At 38.1% G+C, this 18,666-nt stretch overlaps 1 protein-coding gene across 2 annotated transcripts in view; it reads right to left on the reverse strand.

Moving 5' to 3' along the window:
• LOC144665201 (uncharacterized) overlaps positions 1 to 14,400 on the reverse strand; it is a 34,774-nt gene extending 20,374 nt beyond the window's left edge. The window contains exons 1-12 of one of the 2 annotated variants that reach the window (XM_078526388.1): positions 14,240 to 14,398; positions 13,305 to 13,654; positions 12,851 to 13,015; positions 12,452 to 12,562; positions 6,694 to 6,819; positions 6,490 to 6,586; positions 5,939 to 6,157; positions 5,421 to 5,797; positions 4,465 to 4,632; positions 4,074 to 4,184; positions 3,784 to 3,900; positions 84 to 174 (exon numbers count right to left, since the gene is read on the reverse strand). In XM_078526388.1, coding sequence (XP_078382514.1) covers positions 84 to 174; positions 3,784 to 3,900; positions 4,074 to 4,184; positions 4,465 to 4,632; positions 5,421 to 5,797; positions 5,939 to 6,157; positions 6,490 to 6,586; positions 6,694 to 6,819; positions 12,452 to 12,562; positions 12,851 to 13,015; positions 13,305 to 13,654; positions 14,240 to 14,378 — 2,071 coding nt within the window. In that variant the 5' untranslated portion in view covers positions 14,379 to 14,398. Of the gene's footprint in view, positions 1 to 83; positions 175 to 3,783; positions 3,901 to 4,073; positions 4,185 to 4,464; positions 4,633 to 5,420; positions 5,798 to 5,938; positions 6,158 to 6,489; positions 6,587 to 6,693; positions 6,820 to 12,451; positions 12,563 to 12,850; positions 13,016 to 13,304; positions 13,655 to 14,239 lie in introns of both variants that reach the window. The other variant, XM_078526389.1, reaches the window with a different exon arrangement.
• Positions 14,401 to 18,666: the final 4,266 nt, after the last annotated feature.

Genomic DNA, 18,666 nt, shown 5'->3' on the forward strand with positions numbered 1-18,666 from the left:
TGAAACATTGTGTAAAGGAATATGACAGAAATTGCTGCTGATATAAGAGATGATTAAAATGATGATATACTTTGTGTTCATACCTGATAAGACAGTGTATGATATGGACAGCGGATCATACTTTGTCTCGTATAATTCCTTTAAGCAAACTCGAACACCGGTGTTGTTGATATACTACAAAAACAGTAAAAACATTATCAGTGGTGTCTTCAAATGCTTCACTTTAACATTCTGAATATAGTTTAACACTCGGACGTACAAGCAAACTCATACCCCCCCCCCCCCTCGCCCACTATCGTACAATGGGGGGGGGGGGCTGGAATCCCTCTCCAGAGTTTTTGTCCTATTAAGGCGCAAAGTCTGTTGCAAACCCTACAAGATGACAATTCTTTGTTGACTGTGACGTCACATGACGTCCCTTGACGTCATAATAGCCACCATCTTGGATTTCACCATTTTCTTAGAAAGTCAGCAAATAACGGAAATTGATGCGAAATCAAGACAGAATGCTTTTAAAATTACTAATTTTAAAAACACGAAACAACTTTTTAAAGACATGTTTCGGCATGACTTATGCCATCTTCAGTTTATTGAGAATTTAAAATCTAGGGCTATATATATACCCAAGCTACAAATACAAAAATAGAAATGTATACAAAGTAAAATTACAATAACAAAAGATAATGGTAAAGCCGTTACAAAGTGGCAGGTACTGTCTGGTACTGTCTAGAACAGTAATTACTCACAGTGTGAGCTTTAGACCGTTACTAATAGAACAAAAGATTAAAATAAAAAGGTGTTGACATGCTGCACTTGAGTGTTTAAATCTGGTTTTAAACTATTAATGTAAAAGGCCTCTTTTAATTTAAGAAAATAAACGGTTTGAGCAGAATCCAAAATTTTAAAGCAATCAGATGTGTATAAATTTTTGCAATTAGATGAACTGTTAAGGTGTTTAAAAACATGTGAATTTTTGTCAGTTAAAGTATGCTCTTTGATCCTTGTTGAAAATTGACGGGAAGTCTCGCCAATATAACGGGAGGTACATCCCGCACAAGTAAATTGATAAACAACAGAGGATCTAATAGCATCAGGAATGGGATCTTTAAAACTGAAGAAATTCTTTATTTTAAAAGAGGAAAAAACTAACTTGATGTTTAAGTCGCTGCAAAAACGCCTAGATGACTGTTTAATTTTTATCTGGGTTATATTAGAAACATTGCCGATGAAAGGTAGTTTGAAATAGCGAGTGCTAGTGTTGTTAGAATTACTAATACTAACATCACTAGAGGAATTAAGTCTAACATTACCTAGATAACGTTTAATGATTTTGTCAATTATGTGGGAGGGAAATGAGTTACGTTTAAGAGTTTCTGTTAATTTAGCGAGATCTTTGCGAAAACCCGAATTAGAGTTATTGATTTTAAAAGCTCTGTCAACTAAGGTATGAATTAAACCTATTTTATACTTAAATGAAGTAAAACTAAAGTAATTAGTAAGAAGACCAGTGTAGGTTTTCTTATGATATATAGACATGGTACAAATAGGAGAAGAGTTATCTACTAAAATATCTAAGAAAGGTAATTTACCCTCTAACTGCTTTTCAAATGTAAATCTTATGTTAGGATGTCTGGTATTAAGGTAATCTAAAAATAACATGGCATCTTGCTCATTGTTAAATACACAAAAGGTGTCATCGACATATCTACGGTAAAATAAGATAGGGGAGTCTTTATAATTATTTAACCACTGTTCCTCATGGAAACCCATAAACAAGTTAGCTAAGATAGGAGCCAAAGGGGAGCCCATAGCCACCCCATCAATTTGATCATAAAAACAACCATTGAATAAAAAATGGGTATGAGAAGTAGCAAATGAAAACAACTTTTTAAGACTAACCTTACTAATGGGAAAATCAGGATTATGTTTGAAGATAGTATTGACTGCAATATTTATAGTCTCCTCAAGAGGGATATTAGTAAATAAACTTTGTACATCAAATGAAATAAGAAACTTGTCGTATGATCTAATATTTTGAAACTCCTGAACAAAAGAAAAAGAATCTTGCGTTTCTTATTTCATTTGATCTTTTAAAATCAATAACTCTAATTCGGGTTTTCGCAAAGATCTCGCTAAATTAACAGAAACTCTTAAACGTAACTCATTTCCCTCCCACATAATTGACAAAATCATTAAACGTTATCTAGGTAATGTTAGACTTAATTCCTCTAGTGATGTTAGTATTAGTAATTCTAACAACACTAGCACTCGCTATTTCAAACTACCTTTCATCGGCAATGTTTCTAATATAACCCAGATAAAAATTAAACAGTCATCTAGGCGTTTTTGCAGCGACTTAAACATCAAGTTAGTTTTTTCCTCTTTTAAAATAAAGAATTTTTTCAGTTTTAAAGATCCCATTCCTGATGCTATTAGATCCTCTGTTGTTTATCAATTTACTTGTGCGGGATGTACCTCCCGTTATATTGGCGAGACTTCCCGTCAATTTTCAACAAGGATCAAAGAGCATACTTTAACTGACAAAAATTCACATGTTTTTAAACACCTTAACAGTTCATCTAATTGCAAAAATTTATACACATCTGATTGCTTTAAAATTTTGGATTCTGCTCAAACCGTTTATTTTCTTAAATTAAAAGAGGCCTTTTACATTAATAGTTTAAAACCAGATTTAAACACTCAAGTGCAGCATGTCAACACCTTTTTATTTTAATCTTTTGTTCTATTAGTAACGGTCTAAAGCTCACACTGTGAGTAATTACTGTTCTAGACAGTACCAGACAGTACCTGCCACTTTGTAACGGCTTTACCATTATCTTTTGTTATTGTAATTTTACTTTGTATACATTTCTATTTTTGTATTTGTAGCTTGGGTATATATATAGCCCTAGATTTTAAATTCTCAATAAACTGAAGATGGCATAAGTCATGCCGAAACATGTCTTTAAAAAGTTGTTTCGTGTTTTTAAAATTAGTAATTTTACTAGTGCTAACAAGGAAATATAGAATGCTTTTACAATGCAAAAAATAATCAAATCGTGTAATTCTCTTTCAAAAACTAGAAAAATAAAGAAAAATGTTAAAATTGACGATTTTACCGGACCAGCTTGTAATTATGACGTTACCATGGCGACGTCAAATATCATGGACACATGAGTGACATATCAAAATTTCTGCAAGAGATGAATAAACAGCTACTGAAAGTTTCAGCATTGTAGAGTAAATTCTTTCGAAAAACCTTAAGGGGGTGGTATCCCCCCCCCCCCCCTTGTACGCGTCCGAGTGTTAATGTGCCAAAGGAAAAACAACAACAGAAACAACAACAACCAAAAAATAACAAGAAGTAAAAATGCAAACAAAACAAAAGAGACCTTGTCTTCAGTTTTAACACCTAAAGCAAGTGCTAAAATTAAGCAGTCTGAGCGTGCAGCAGTGAGCAAATTGTAGCACGAGTTCATATACTTCAAAGTTTTTTTTTCCACCAGGAAGTTTAAATGATTGCCCATTCGAATGTTTGAAACGGCACCCAAAGTTTGCTGATAATTTGAGAATCAGTGATTTTGCAAGGACAACGAAAAATGAAATGGCATGCATTTGTTTAATATGTATTGTACTCAAATCATATGATTTACCTACGCTGATTTAAAACCAAATGGACCCTGTGACTGATCACTGATCACTGTTGAAGACCAGTAATGATATCTTTTATGACGAAATTTGGACTTAAAGAGTTTAAGAAAACATAAAACATTTTGATCGTACCTCCACCCAAGCGGCTATCCCATTGTGTTCTGGTTGTTTATTTCCACCGCCAGATGAATGGTTCGCCGAAACAAACACGTTTGGAGTGCTGTTGTAGTTCTTGGTGAAGCGGACATCCTAAAGAAAGACTCTAAGTAATTAGGGTCGCTATATTTCACTTGATAACCCCACCTTTTTTATTAACACCCAAGCATACAGTGTAAATTTAATTTTTGCCTAGAAGCCTACTATTAGACTTATCGAGAAAATAACAAAGAAAAGCTCTCGGCGTAGAAGAGAGGGATGCTCACCTTACAATAGGCATTGTTGTAATCTGCAGGAGGATGCTGAGAGTTAGCAAAATAGACTGAGCTATGTTCTGAGAAGAGAGGCTTGTGGAGAGACGAAAACGCCAACCATTTCTAAGAGTAGAAAATAGATCACCCATTAACAAACACCAAGATAATAATGACAACATAAAAAACAAAAAAAACTAACTTTTTTGTTCTGTTTTGTTTCGAATTGTTTTAATAACATACATGTGGATGGCAAAACCAACTGTAAATTTGAATCTCAACACAGCTTCCTTCTCGACCGCTAACTGGGGACTTATGGAATAGCCCTAAGCGTTTCTTTTCATATGGAAAATTGCACAGACACTCAATTTCATAAATTAAGAAAGTAGGAAAGCTGTACACTTACAACGTAAACATCTTCGTGTGATCCTGCGTAGTTCTGTAGTTCTCTCAAACAAACTTTAAATGAAGATTGTGTGACATCTTCAATCCACACACTGGCAGCGTCACGCTTCAGTCCAGCATGATGGTGCGCAGCAGTTACAAATACTGAAGGTATCACTGAAAACTTCCCCTGCATGGAAAAAAAAGAAACAAACAGAAAATTACACACACTGAAGCAACAAAAAAATAAGCGAACACTTCTTTTAAATAAAAAAAAAAATAACCGGCTTTGTTTAACGAGGGTTGTACGCAACAGTCTTACAACTGACAAACCTGTTGTCCTCGAATTTCCGATCGAATTGGAATTTAGAAGTGTTGGTTTTTGTGGAGGGAGGAAAACCGGAGATCCTGGAAAAAACCCTCGGAACAAGGACGAGAACCAACAACAAACTCAACCCAGATATGACGCCAGGTCCGGGAAACGAACACGGGCCACATTGGTGGGAAGCGAGCGCAGTCTCACCATGCACTGCGCTATCCCTGCTGCTCCCCCCTGCCGTGTATCTGGCAGCGATAGGGAAAAAAACATTCTCCATTCTTCCTTTTGTTGCTGCTGTTTTGTTGTTGTTGTTGTTGTTGTTGCGTCTTGTGCTATTGATGTGTTCTTGGTATAGTCATTGTTGTTGTGTTGCTTGTGGTTGTTACTGGCGTTGTTGCTGTTGTTATTACTGTTTTATATTATTGCTACTGTTGTCGTTGTCGTTGTCGTTGCCGTGGTCCTGTTTTGTTTTATTGCTGTTGTTTTCCCTTGTTGGAAGTATTTACAACAATTTAAGACAGTAATGGAGGATACATGCTCTGTAACAGTAAACAAAATCTTCAAAGGTGCAGTAATGTCGTAGGCATAAGCTAGAGTTTAGTACAAGTCAATTTATGTGTTGACATCTAGTTTCAAAATAAGCAAAAATAATGACGTACCGATGGAAAATTGACTGCTTTACAAGTCGTTCCAGTCCACCACTGTGAAATTCGCGCTTCCCCAGCAACACCACCCACTGGCGCCCCTTGGTACGTCATCCAATCAACTGTCACGTTAGCATATGACTTTCGCTCGTTATAGCCTGCCGCCATCACACACGCAGTAAATTGGTTATAAGCGACATTTTCAACCCAAGCCACGGCTGCATCATGAACAAAGGACATATCCTTCGTGTCGATATGATTGACCGTGATTTGGACCTCAAGTGGTTTGTCAGGGTAAAACACATAAGGCTTCAAACGAATAACTTCACAATGTGAATAGCCTAGGGATGGAATGTGTCGCATGTGACGACGGCCTCGCTGGAAAGGAAATCCTGAAAATATAATAAGATAAAATATTATTTAGTATCAAAGATATTCCTATTTGCTTCCTTTTACGACATCATCATCATCATCATCATCATCAACAACAAAGACAACTTCATCTTAGAAATACAGTACAAAGATTTTCTAACCTTCGCAGCTTCCAGGGTGTTGCACTGAGAAGTTAAGCCGCAGAATACACATCTCTTGTTGGAAAAGACACTTGTTGTCATACGTTGTCCCGTTTGAGCTACATACAGGTTCTTGGTAGGATGGACAACTGTCTACAGAAACGCAGCGAGCATCTTGAGGTCCAAACGCTTTACACAGACAGTGGTAATGACATGTCACATCGATGCAGGGATCCAAGTCTGGCAAAATAAAAACATGCAAAAAAATCGTGAGTGAAGATTTGAAAGTTGTGTTCTTAGGAAGAAATATATTGTAATGTACAGAAAAATTCCCAAAATTAATTAGAAACGTTGGGTATCTGTACAGTTAAGTAACACTAGAAAAGATATGGTATACGATAGTTGAACATACAGTGCTTTAATTTTTTGTAGTGAAGCCTCATAATAATTATAGAGATACAATGGACACGATTGGACAAAAAGAAAATCCCATGTAATATTGGCACGAAGTAAGCACAATATTTTACTTCTATACATCTTTGCATCTTAATGAATTAAACCTTCTTGCCTACCTCCAGTGATCATGTAGTCCACTGTAATAACATCTTTACTGTTGGGGTCACTGTTGTAGTTTTTTACACACACTTGTGCATCCGTTGTAGATGTATGCTGAATAAAGACAAAAATACAAGCAAATTTTCAATGTTTTGTTTTTTGAACAGATTATTCACTTAAACAAATTAACAAATAAATTTTTAACAGGAAGTTTATCTTACCTCTACCCAAGCAGTAACAGCGTTACAAAGAGACCCAAACAGATGGGACTTGTTACCATTGTCACTGTGCTTTGGCGTCACTATCACAACAGGAGGAGCATAAAAGGGCTCTGTAAAGTTTATTGTCTGCAATGTTAAAGTAATACTTTTAAGGTAATGTAAGGTAAGGTAAAGTAGGGTGAGGTAAGGTAAGGTAAGGTAAGGTGAGGTGAGGTAAGGTAAGGTAAGGTAAGGTAAGGTAAGGTAAGGTAAGGTAAGGTAAGGTAAGGTAAGGTAAGGTAAGGTAAGGTAAGGTAAGGTAAGGTAAGGTAAGGTAAGGTAAGGTAAGGTAAGGTAAGGTAAGGTAAGGTTATGTAAGGTAAGGTTATGTAAGTTAAGGTAAGGTAAGGTAAGGTAAGGTAAGGTAAGGTAAGGTAAGGTAAGGTAAGGTAAGGTAAGGAAAGTAAGGTAAGGTGAGGTAAGGCAAGGTTAGGTTAGATCAGGTAATTTAAGGTAAGGTAAATAAGGTAAGGAAAGGTAAGGTAAGGTAAGGTAAGGTAAGGTTAGGTAAGGTAAGGTAAGTTAAGGTAAGGTAAGGTAAGGTGAGGTGAGGTAAGGTAAGGTAAGGTAAGGTAAGGTAAGGTTAGGTTAGGTTAGGTTAGGTTAGGTTAGGTTAGGTTAGGTTAGGTTAGGTACACAATGTTTGATAAGGTAAGGTAAGGTAAGGTAAGGTAAGGTAAGGTAAGGTTAGGTAAGGTAAGGTAAGGTAAGGTAAGGTAAGGTAAGGTAAGGTAAGGTAAGGTAAGGTAAGGTAAGGTAAGGTAAGGTAAGGTAAGGTAAGGTAAGGTAAGGTAAGGTAAGGTAAGGTAAGGTAAAGTAAGTTAAGGTAAGGTAAGGTAAGGTAAGGTAAGTTAAGGAGTAGAGAACCGGAGAGCTGAAAAGAGAAATGAAGAAAAGCGAAGAGGATATAATAGAAAAAAGGTAGTAGAAAAGAAATGAAGATAATTGAAAAGAAAACAAGTGTAACGAATAAAAGAAAAGAGAAGAGAATAGAAGAGGGACGATGAGAAGGGAAGGTAAAAGACGAGAATAGCAAATAAGAAAAGAAAAGAGAAGAAAAGAGAAGACAATAAAAAGAAGGAGAAGAGAGGAGAAGAGAAGGTAAGATACAGCAAGGGAACAGAAAGGAAGAGAAGGGCATTAAGGGCCCATTACAGTATCTTTTTGGGCCGTTGCTAGGGAAAATTCAATTGGCTGTAACTTGATGTATCTTTGATTTTATTTAACCAAATTTGGACAGTAGTTTTAAAGTGCGAGTGCAAGCCAGTTGATAACGTCATCGGGGCAGGTCTAATGTCACGTGACCCAGAACAAAAAATGGAGTTTTTCGCAAGAAACTTACGGTTTTATTCATAGTTTGTAGTATTATTTCAATCCGTACATTGATCTTTAAAAATGCAAGCATGCGTTTTCCGTTAGCACAAAAACTTGAAAAATAAGGACAGAAAATGTGTTCTTTTGACCACCTTTTTGAACACAACTTTTGCGTTGTTTTGATTTTCCAAAAACCCATGCTTACGTTTCAAGAAAATTGTATTTTCTTTCGATTTACTGCAAAAAACAGAAGGTACGCTTTTTTCGTTCCGAGAAAAGTACGCATTTTCGTCTGTACCGGAAATAAAATTTTATAGTGACTGATTGGTTGAAATCATCGTAATTGACGTCGCCGCACTAAGTTGGCTTTCCCTCACGTACGCTCGGCAAACTTTACTACTTCTTGTATTCGTAAAGCTTCAACGACGTTAACTGTCGCTCAACAAACATGTACAGGCAATGGCAAATGTAAACAGAGTCGGTCGTAAGTATTAAAAAGTGTTTAGTGTGAGTTTCTTTATTTTCGGTTCGTATTAATTTGCGAATTAGCGTAAACGGCGTTATTATGCTTTGAGCAAGAAGGCTACAATTCGTAGTTCGGTTAAAAAATAGTTAACGTTTGTGAGCTGAAATGTTTTTATACAGGTGTTTTATATAGTTTACTTTTCGCAGTTTTGTACCTTTGTGAATTTGTCATGTGGTAGGACTGCTGTACTATTCATTTTAGCAGTTTCTGCAAGCAATTTACGGCAGATAAATCGAGTTCATTCCTAAATATTTATTCGGTAACTGCCTTAAATTACCTTATCTTCGTTTCACGGACGAAATGAATCATTGTTTTTTCTATGAGCCTGGTTTAGTTCAAGTGACAATGCTTTAATTTTTGCCCGTGGCTTTTACAGATTTCTTCAGTGAGCTGAATGATTAACCGATGAAAACACGGTAGCGCCACACATTCGCATGTTTTCTAATGCATCGGCGCTGCTGTTAAAAATATTTCGGCAATTTCGGATACTTGCTTCGGGCTTCGTATATGTTTTGCAATCATTTAGTATTACCCAGTTTGCTTTTACTGCAGAACAAATTTCCGTGATAGGAATATGATTCAGAATCAACCGAATTCGAAAGGAACCTAAACTCGCGTAAAATTTAGCCGCTAATGCGAGGAAACCGGAAATAAATTTGCACTTACGTGGCAACCGCGTAGCTTGGCAACGAGATACTGTAATGGGCCCTTAAAGGCAAGGCAAGGAAGGGTGAGGTAAGGTAAGGAAAGGTAACAGAATAGAAGACTAGGGGAAAAAAGAAGAGCAGACAATGTAAGATTAGGTAAGGTGATTTAAAGTAGGTTAAGGTAAGGCAAGGTTAGGTAAGTAAGGTAAGGTAAGGGAAGGTAAGGTAAGGTAAGGTATAGTAAGGTAAGGTAAGGTAAAGTAAGGTAAGGTAAGGTAAGGTAAGGTAAGGTAGGGTAAGGTAAGGTTAGGTAAGGTAAGGTAAGGTAAGGTAAGGTAAGGTAAGGTAAGGTAAGGTAAGGTAAGGTAAGGTAAGGTAAGGTAAGGTAAGGTAAGGGTAGGTAAGGTTTGGTAAGGTAAGGTAAGGTAAGGTAAGGTAAGGTAAGGTAAGGTAAGGAAAGGTAAGGTAAGGTAATGTAAGGTAAGGTTAGGTAAGGTAAGGTAAGGTAAGGTAAGGTAAGGGTAGGTAAGGGTAGGTAAGGTTTGGTAAGGTAAGGTAAGGTAATGTAAGGTAAGGTAAGGTAAGGTAAGGTAAGGTAAGGTAAGGTAAGGTAAGGTAAGGTAAGGTAAGGTAAGGTAAGGTAAGGTAAGGTAAGGAAAGGTAAGGTAAGGGAAGGTAAGGTAAGGTAAGGTTAGGTAAGGTAAGGTAAGGTAAGGTAAGGTAAGGTAAGGGTAGGTAAGGGTAGGTAAGGTTTGGTAAGGTAAGGTAAGGTAATGTAAGGTAAGGTAAGGTAAGGTAAGGTAAGGTAAGGCAAGGTAAGGTAAGGTAAGGTAAGGTAAGGTAAGGTAAGGTAAGGTAAGGTTAGGTAAGGTAAGGTAAGGTAAGGTAAGGGTAGGTAAGGGTAGGTAAGGTTTGGTAAGGTAAGGTAAGGTAAGGTAAGGTAAGGTAAGGTAAGGTAAGGTAAGGTAAGGAAAGGAAAGGTAAGGTAAGGTAAGGTAAGGTAAGGTAAGGTTAGGTAAGGTAAGGTAAGGTAAGGTAAGGTAAGGTAAGGTAAGGTAAGGTAAGGTAAGGTAAGGTAAGGGTAGGTAAGGTTTGGTAAGGTAAGGTAAGGTAAGGTAAGGTAAGGTAAGGTAAGGTAAGGTAAGGTAAGGAAAGGTAAGGTAAGGTAAGGTAAGGTTAGGTAAGGTAAGGTAAGGTAAGGTAAGGTAAGGGTAGGTAAGGGTAGGTAAGGTTTGGTAAGGTAAGGTAAGGTAAGGTAAGGTAAGGTAAGGTAAGGTAAGGTAAGGTAAGGTAAGGTAAGGTAAGGTAAGGTAAGGTAAGGTAAGGTTAGGTAAGGTAAGGTAAGGTAAGGTAAGGGTAGGTAAGGGTAGGTAAGGTTTGGTAAGGTAAGGTAAGGTAAGGTAAGGTAAGGTAAGGAAAGGAAAGGTAAGGTAAGGTAAGGTAAGGTAAGGTAAGGTAAGGTTAGGTAAGGTAAGGTAAGGTAAGGTAAGGTAAGGTAAGGTAAGGTAAGGTAAGGTAAGGTAAGGTAAGGGTAGGTAAGGTTTGGTAAGGTAAGGTAAGGTAAGGTAAGGTAAGGTAAGGTAAGGTAAGGTAAGGAAAGGTAAGGTAAGGTAATGTAAGGTAAGGTTAGGTAAGGTAAGGTAAGGTAAGGTAAGGTAAGGAAAGGTAAGGTAAGGTAAGGTAAGGTTAGGTAAGGTAAGGTAAGGTAAGGTAAGGGTAGGTAAGGGTAGGTAAGGTTTGGTAAGGTAAGGTAAGGTAAGGTAAGGTAAGGTAAGGTAAGGTAAGGTAAGGTAAGGTAAGGTTAGGTAAGGTAAGGTAAGGTAAGGTAAGGGTAGGTAAGGGTAGGTAAGGTTTGGTAAGGTAAGGTAAGGTAAGGTAAGGTAAGGTAAGGTAAGGTAAGGAAAGGAAAGGTAAGGTAAGGTAAGGTAAGGTAAGGTAAGGTTAGGTAAGGTAAGGTAAGGTAAGGTAAGGTAAGGTAAGGTAAGGTAAGGTAAGGTAAGGTAAGGTAAGGTAAGGGTAGGTAAGGGTAGGTAAGGTTTGGTAAGGTAAGGTAAGGTAATGTAAGGTAAGGTAAGGTAAGGTAAGGTAAGGTAAGGGTAGGTAAGGGTAGGTAAGGTTTGGTAAGGTAAGGTAAGGTAATGTAAGGTAAGGTAAGGTAAGGTAAGGTAAGGCAAGGTAAGGTAAGGTAAGGTAAGGTAAGGTAAGGTAAGGTAAGGTTAGGTAAGGTAAGGTAAGGTAAGGTAAGGGTAGGTAAGGGTAGGTAAGGTTTGGTAAGGTAAGGTAAGGTAAGGTAAGGTAAGGTAAGGTAAGGAAAGGTAAGGTAAGGTAAGGTAAGGTAAGGTAAGGTTAGGTAAGTTAAGGTAAGGTAAGGTAAGGGTAGGTAAGGGTAGGTAAGGTTTGGTAAGGTAAGGTAAGGTAAGCTAAGGTAAGGTAAGGTAAGGTAAGGTAAGGTAAGGTAAGGTAAGGTAAGGTAAGGAAAGGTAAGGTAAGGTAAGGTAAGGTAAGGTAAGGTTAGGTAAGGTAAGGTAAAGTAAGGTAAGGTAAGGGTAGGTAAGGGTAGGTAAGGTTTGGTAAGGTAAGGTAAGGTAATGTAAGGTAAGGTAAGGTAAGGTAAGGTAAGGTAAGGTAAGGTAAGGTAAGGTAAGGTAAGGTTAGGTAAGGTAAGGTAAGGTAAGGTAAGGGTAGGTAAGGGTAGGTAAGGTTTGGTAAGGTAAGGTAAGGTAAGGTAAGGTAAGGTAAGGTAAGGTAAGGTAAGGTAAGGTAAGGTAAGGTAAGGTAAGGTAAGGTAAGATAAGGTAAGGTAAGGTAAGGTAAGGTAAGGTAAGGCAAGGCAAGGTAAGGTAAGGTAAGGTAAGGTAAGTTAAGGTAAGGTAATGAAAGGTAAGGTAAGGTTAGGTAAGGTAAGGTAGGGTAAGGTAAGGTAAGATAAGGTAAGGTAAGGTAAGGTAAGGTAAGGTAAGGTAAGGTAAGGTAAGGTAAGGTAAGGTAAGGTTAGGTAAGGTAAGGTAAGGTAAGGTAAGGTAAGGTAAGGTAAGGTAAGGTAAGGTAGGGTAAGGTAAGGTAAGGTAAGGTAAGGTAAGGTAAGGTAAGGTAAGGTAAGGTAAGGTAAGGTTAGGTTAGATAAGGTAAGTTAAGGTAAGGTACCTGCAGTTAAGAAAAAGGAAGAAAAGAGAAAAGAAGAAAAAATATGGTAAGGTAAGGTAACGTTAGTTGTTGTTGATTTAATTCTTACCTGACAGAAAGCGTAGTTATCTTGATGGGATGGCGACTTTGTATTGGTAAACACGAGACTGTCGATGAGGGTAAAATTATTCACCCTCAGTTGTGTAAACGCCATCCAATTCTGCAAAAATAAAAAAAGATAAAAGTAAACAATCAGTTTAAAAGGATCAAAAGTATTACGTTTCATTTCAAGTTTACGTCTATCGTCGGTTTCAGCACCTGTGCTTCTTCAAGTAGTTAAAAATTTATTTATTATAGTGGTGCATAATATCAAGTTATCATTCTTTGTTTACCATAAGCTTTTATTGGAACGATTAGGGAATCTTTTGTTCAATGTAATATATAGATAGCCCTAGATGATTCAAATAATGTACTGGTTCAACAAAACAAAACAAAAAATATCACTCACTATCTTAATGTTCTCATGGGACCCATCGAACATTTTTGCCTCTCGTAGGCAAACTTTGAAACTGTCTTGGCGCATCTCCTGTACCCAGACAACCATGGCATCCTGGGGTCTCTTTGGAATTTGGTGACTAGCCGTCACAAATATGGTTGGAAGAGTCGAAAAACGCTGAAATAAAAGACAGTAACATCAATATGCGTTAGGGAAAATCGATGATCTACGAAAAAATGAGGTCCTCTGCGACGAAGGAAAGGCAAAGCTAGGGTAAGTAGGAACCGGAGCGAGGGAGCGAGGGAGCGAAAGAGCGAGGGAGCGAGGGAGCGAGGGAGCGAGGGAGCGAGGGAGCGAGGGAGCGTTGGATGGTGGAAGCTTAATTTGATAGCCGGAAGCTTTACTCTTAACCCTACATGATTGTCTTTTGTAACAATTGAAGAAAAAAACATAGACAAAATCTTACCTGTTGGAAGTCGATTCGCTTGCATTTTGTTCCAGTTGTCCAAGAGTTTAAAGAAGTTGTACCTATCTGGGAGCCAGATTGAACAGTTTCAAATGCCAACCAGTTAACCATCGCCGTGCCATTAGAAGCATCTCCAAGCTCGAGAACACAAACGGTGAATTCACTTGCTTTAACATCTTCAACCCAGACTGAAGCGCCGTTCCGTGGTGTTTGACTCTTCGTGTTATGGCCAATTGAGGTGAGCACTATAATTTGTTGTCCGCCATAGAAAGGACTTTGGAAGTAAATCACCTTGCAAGCAAACAGTCCTGGTGGAACTGTAGTAACGTTTTCCTTCCCAGCCTTGAATGCTGTAAAGAGATAAATAAAACAAATTCTCCTCAGAATGATTGCTTCTCTATTTTCAAAAAAACGTTGTAAATATCCGAAAAAGAGGTCGGTTATATAAAAGGCTTATCTTTGATTGCAGTTTTATTTGTCTCATCGGCACAAGCAATTCAGTTTCTGATCGAGCTTCAAAAATAACAACTCTGAGGGGAGATCTGACCTCGATTGGAATAGCTTTTGTGTGACGCCGCTTGATTTTTTTTACAAAAAATAAATGGGCTTATTAGCGCTCTGCAACCCAGCAATTTGGCAGCACTTGAAAGCCAACATTTCTTTCAGTATTAAATATAACCTGCTAACAACGTCGATGAATGCTCTGTTTAACAATTCATTTAAGTTTTTAAAAGCAATGCATATACAGCATGTTGCCTTCTTTAAGTATACGCAAACGTCTATGTCCATGTAAACACATAAATTCCTTCTTGTGTGCGCCCCTCCCCCAATTCTCCTTCCACAAGTTGTCTCTTCCAAAAAAACATAAAGTAGGCCTAAACAGACGATGACGCTTAGGTAAGCAATCACAGGACGCACAAAAGGAAGTACCATACCTTCACTGGCTGGAACTATGGCACAAAAGATGAAGAAAACAAGAAAGGAGTACAACGGGTATTGTTGCACTGACGACATCTTACTCCGACTGAAGGAAATCTCTACCCTGCTGCATAAAATAATGACCACGCGAGCCATAAGCGATCGTCATTTGTTTGCACATGTCGAATTATAAGATAATCATAAAGACAAAGGGAAAGCATCACGTTCTACGATGAGTTATTATGGGGGGGGGGGGGGGTCGTGTTGGGAGAGATAGAAGGTGTGGTCACTATTAGACATAATTATGGGAATTCTACGCAAATGAGATCTACGTTTTCTTGAATATTGACCTCAATTCCCTATCGAAAATAGGCAATTGTGCATTTCATCGAAATCAAAGCGAACGACTCTGTGCAGATTGGTATCTGCATTTCATTTTCATTATACCTTGTTGCAGACCCCCCCCCCCTCGACAAGTACGCCTCTACCCCCTAGCTCGTAAATATAGTAATTATAGCATTTTAAATAGTTCAGGGAATTTTGTTGAATCTTGTTATGTTTGGACGCTCTTCACTATAGTCCTATTTTACTAAAGTCACGAGGCCATAACATAAAAAAGAACATTTTGTTTGTATTTCTCCTGCTTTTCGTGTTTTTGGACGGTTTTTTTTTATTTCGTTTTACTCTATACTGTACATGTAATTTAATTCTTGTCCCTTTTCAATTTATTTCCATTCTAAGTAGGTGATGGAATTTGACGTTGTCTTTCTTCTTGACGTAGTATCTGCGTGTTGCGTACGGTAATCTCAATTGTAACCCATGGACCTTCTTTTGCCCCAAAGGGTTATTAAGTGGGTTTATAACGGAGAAGGCTTAAACGTTTACCTGGTATAACGTAAAAAGCTTAAACTATGCAATGTCATTTAGCAAAAACATAACAGAAAAGTAATCCCAGTCAATTGATTGAATTAAGATCAAACAGAGTCATGAAACCGAAGTTTAAATAGCATCGTTTTTCTGCAAAATGATTTTTACATAATGCATTCTGAGCTAAAAAAGTATTTGGGGTTTGGAGGGGCGGTAATCTGACTATCTGACATGCATTGGATTGCAGAATAACGATTATATCAGGAGTGTTGAGCCATCGTCTTCCGCTTTCCTATATTTCCGTAATTGCTGGTAACATCATGAATAACTCATAAGTACGACAGTTTTTAACTGTGTTAAAGGAATGTACAATTCTAAAAAAACGTCTATCTTTTTTTATTGATGTGAGACGTGCAGTAACTGCTCTCCTAGCTTCTAATCTAACCCCCGGGAGCATCTCTATGACAGCTTCTGAACTGTAGATTCGAGAGGTGCGTGCGAGAATGAAAGTATTTGCTAGTCTTTCTAGGAAAAAAAGGACAAGAGGCTTTTATATCGTTCCAAAAATAAAATTGATTTACTAATAAACATAAACATAGCGCTCGTTGACCCAGGAGTAGTAATTTATGGACTGTCAGCTCAGTTCAATTTATTGACTGTCAGTTGTCGAAGACAAATGAAGACACTATAGTTCCTGATCTGACTCGAAATTAATCATGTTGTAAAACATATATTTCCTTCTAGGAAAGAACAATTTTATGTCTTTATTCCCAAGCAAACATGTGGGTTAACGCATGAAAAACAGTGGAATTGCTTGATCGGTCTGTTCCTATTTTTGAGTTGTTGACAGGGTTTATTTTTTTGGAAAGGTGGGGTCATTTAAAGGTTTATCTACTGAATTGTGAAGTGCGTCATTCCCTCTACGTACTAGTTATACGATACAATTGCAATTTACTTCGACGTACAAACCACGAAATACCAATCCTGCTCCTCTATTACAATTTCTATCTACTGGGATCAGTACGATGCGCGCACCAAAGACTATTTCTTCCTTCCGGTACACCTGTAGAAACTTAATCTGATGAGTGAGAGCGAATTTCCCCCTCCCACTCCCCCAATGCAGCTAATTTATCACACCGATGATCACGATCTCAAGCTGTACTGCTAAGCCTCAGCAAAAGTCCAGTAGCGCTACTAAAAACGAACATACTATTGTATTTTGTTTAAAGGGATTAGTTGAGCCGGTACAGTCGGGCATTTCTTAATACATTAATCTAATTTATCCAGTGATAAAATCAATTCTTTCAGATGCGGATGTTTAAAGATAATTAAGGAAATAGTTGACTGTGTTGTATCACTTTCATTCAAAGTGTGAGTGAATAAGGATTTTTGTACAGGGAGGGAGGGTACCCTGGCTAACCGAGTTATCCGGGTAACGAAGTACCCTAGGCTAGCCAACTCTTCATACGTACTCCATTGTACCTGAAGAAGGCTGGTTTGGCCAGCCGAAACTATGATATAGTACAAAAATAATTCTATCATTCTACGTTGTATCGGTCTCTGCTTTTTCATTTCAGTTTTCTATATGTCAAACCTATGAGATCACTATTGATCCAACGTATACCGGTAGGAGATCGTAGACGGTTGCTTGCTTGAACATTTAATAGTCCTTTTGAAAACGCATTGAGGCGTTTACATGCTAGACAGGATACACTGCCTTCCCGGGGCACCCCGTCTACTTGCCCGGGGCACCCGTTTAAGCGGGCTATCTTTTTGCTGTGTTAACGGTTATATCAGGGATATCCCGGCTTCCCGGGATAAGTCTTCGCGCGTGTTTGTAAATTAAATTTGAAGTTAATGGCTTAAAATGTATATAATTCTGAACCCAAACATTGACCAACGTACACAGCTAATTAATTCTAAATTTTTGTAGGAATGATTATGCTACTTCACTCAACAAAATAAAATCAATGTGGTTGCCGTTACGTTGTCCGTTAAATTCTCTAAGAAAACAGTGAAAATGTACGCGGCAAATTTCTAAGAGCTTTGAGGTCAGCTAGCATACCCTGGGTTCCAGAGGGTTTTTTTTTTTTTGCGGTGACAAAGAGCGGCGAAGCCGCGATCGTCGAGAGAGTGGCGAAGCCGACGATCTTGGCTTCGCCGCTCTTTGTCACCGCAAAAAAAAAAAAAAACCTCTGGAACCCAGGGTACAGCTAGCATTGATTATTCAGTAAAAAGTAACATTTTTCTTCAATCGTGTGAGCTGCATGATTTTCCACGCTGTTACTATCTACGACGGTGTCTCAACTCGGGTAGAAGGGTTGTAAATTCTGCATGTAAACGCGAGCTATGTCTCAGCCCTTCTAGCCGCCGGGTAATTCGGTTAGCCGAGGCACCCACCCTCCATGTAAAAAGGTCCTGAGATCAGAGCCTTTTATCACATACTTAACGTGTTGCACTGTACTGTGCATGTGTGCCAGAAGTTTTACGGACCTTGTAGTAAGATCCGGAACCTGACTTTGAGTTAAAGATGTACACACAGCTAGGACTTGCTATAAATTTATCTGGTATTTTTTTGGCTTTAAACTGACATCCTCTGTGTAGCATTAACAGTGATGTGACATACACAAAAAACAACCTCTTCAGTCTGTATCATTTCAGCGATTACAAAAACGGCCAAACGTGTTTATCGGAATATGAGTTTTCTCATGACCCTCAGGAAAGGCCCATCTCGAGCGCTTCGCTCACTTGCTTCCATCCCAGCGCTAATCCGATGTAATTTCTATTGGAACATTTCAAATTTCAAGAGTTACTTATAGAAGTTTGGATTCGGTTCGATCAAGACATCTCTATATAGTTCAGATGATTGGATAGCGCCTTTCTCGGACATACGGCTGGAATGGGACGTCAACAAATCGTTCAGGGAAAGATGCCATGTCTTGTTTTCAAATGATGTCAAACTAAATAAAAGAACTAATTAATTTCAAGTCAAAAGGTCGTCACTTAAGAACGGGTTGTATTGTTTGTTGTCTTTTGGCTATGGTCCGCTGTTTTCGCGAAGTTTTTATATTTAATTATTTTCTTTAATTCGTGTTCCTTTTCAACCTATTTAAATTCTCAGCTGGGGATTGGATTCGAAGCTGCCTCTCTTCTTAACGTTAGTCTAAGTTGCGTGTTGCGGTGAAGTCCCGTTTGTAAGCCTTGGGACGTTTTGTGTACGCAAGTTAAGTGCTTTAACAAGTGGGTTTATAACGGAAAGAGCTTATATCAGGTATAAAAACGGAACTTCACGCAAACAGAATTTCAACACAGTCATCTACCACAACGTAAAAGTCAAGTCATTTCAGCCAATGAATCAAACTTATTTGTTACCACTGGGAAAACAATGCAAATGTTGTCCTGTGTGAATTCTATAAAGTGCATGTTTAGTTTAGTGACTGAATTGTTTGGAAGGGTGAAGGGTAGAGCGGTGGATTAGTAATGGTCGACAGCAAATGGGTCCTAAAGTTTTTTTTTCTTTACCTGGCTCTTTGAAACGACGTGTAGCATCCAGTGGCATAACGGTGAGCAGTGGTTT

Source organism: Oculina patagonica, chromosome 9 (genome assembly GCF_052425735.1).
Source record: "Oculina patagonica isolate OP01 chromosome 9, crgOcupat, whole genome shotgun sequence".
In the NCBI taxonomy this organism is placed as follows: Eukaryota; Metazoa; Cnidaria; class Anthozoa; order Scleractinia; family Oculinidae; genus Oculina; species Oculina patagonica.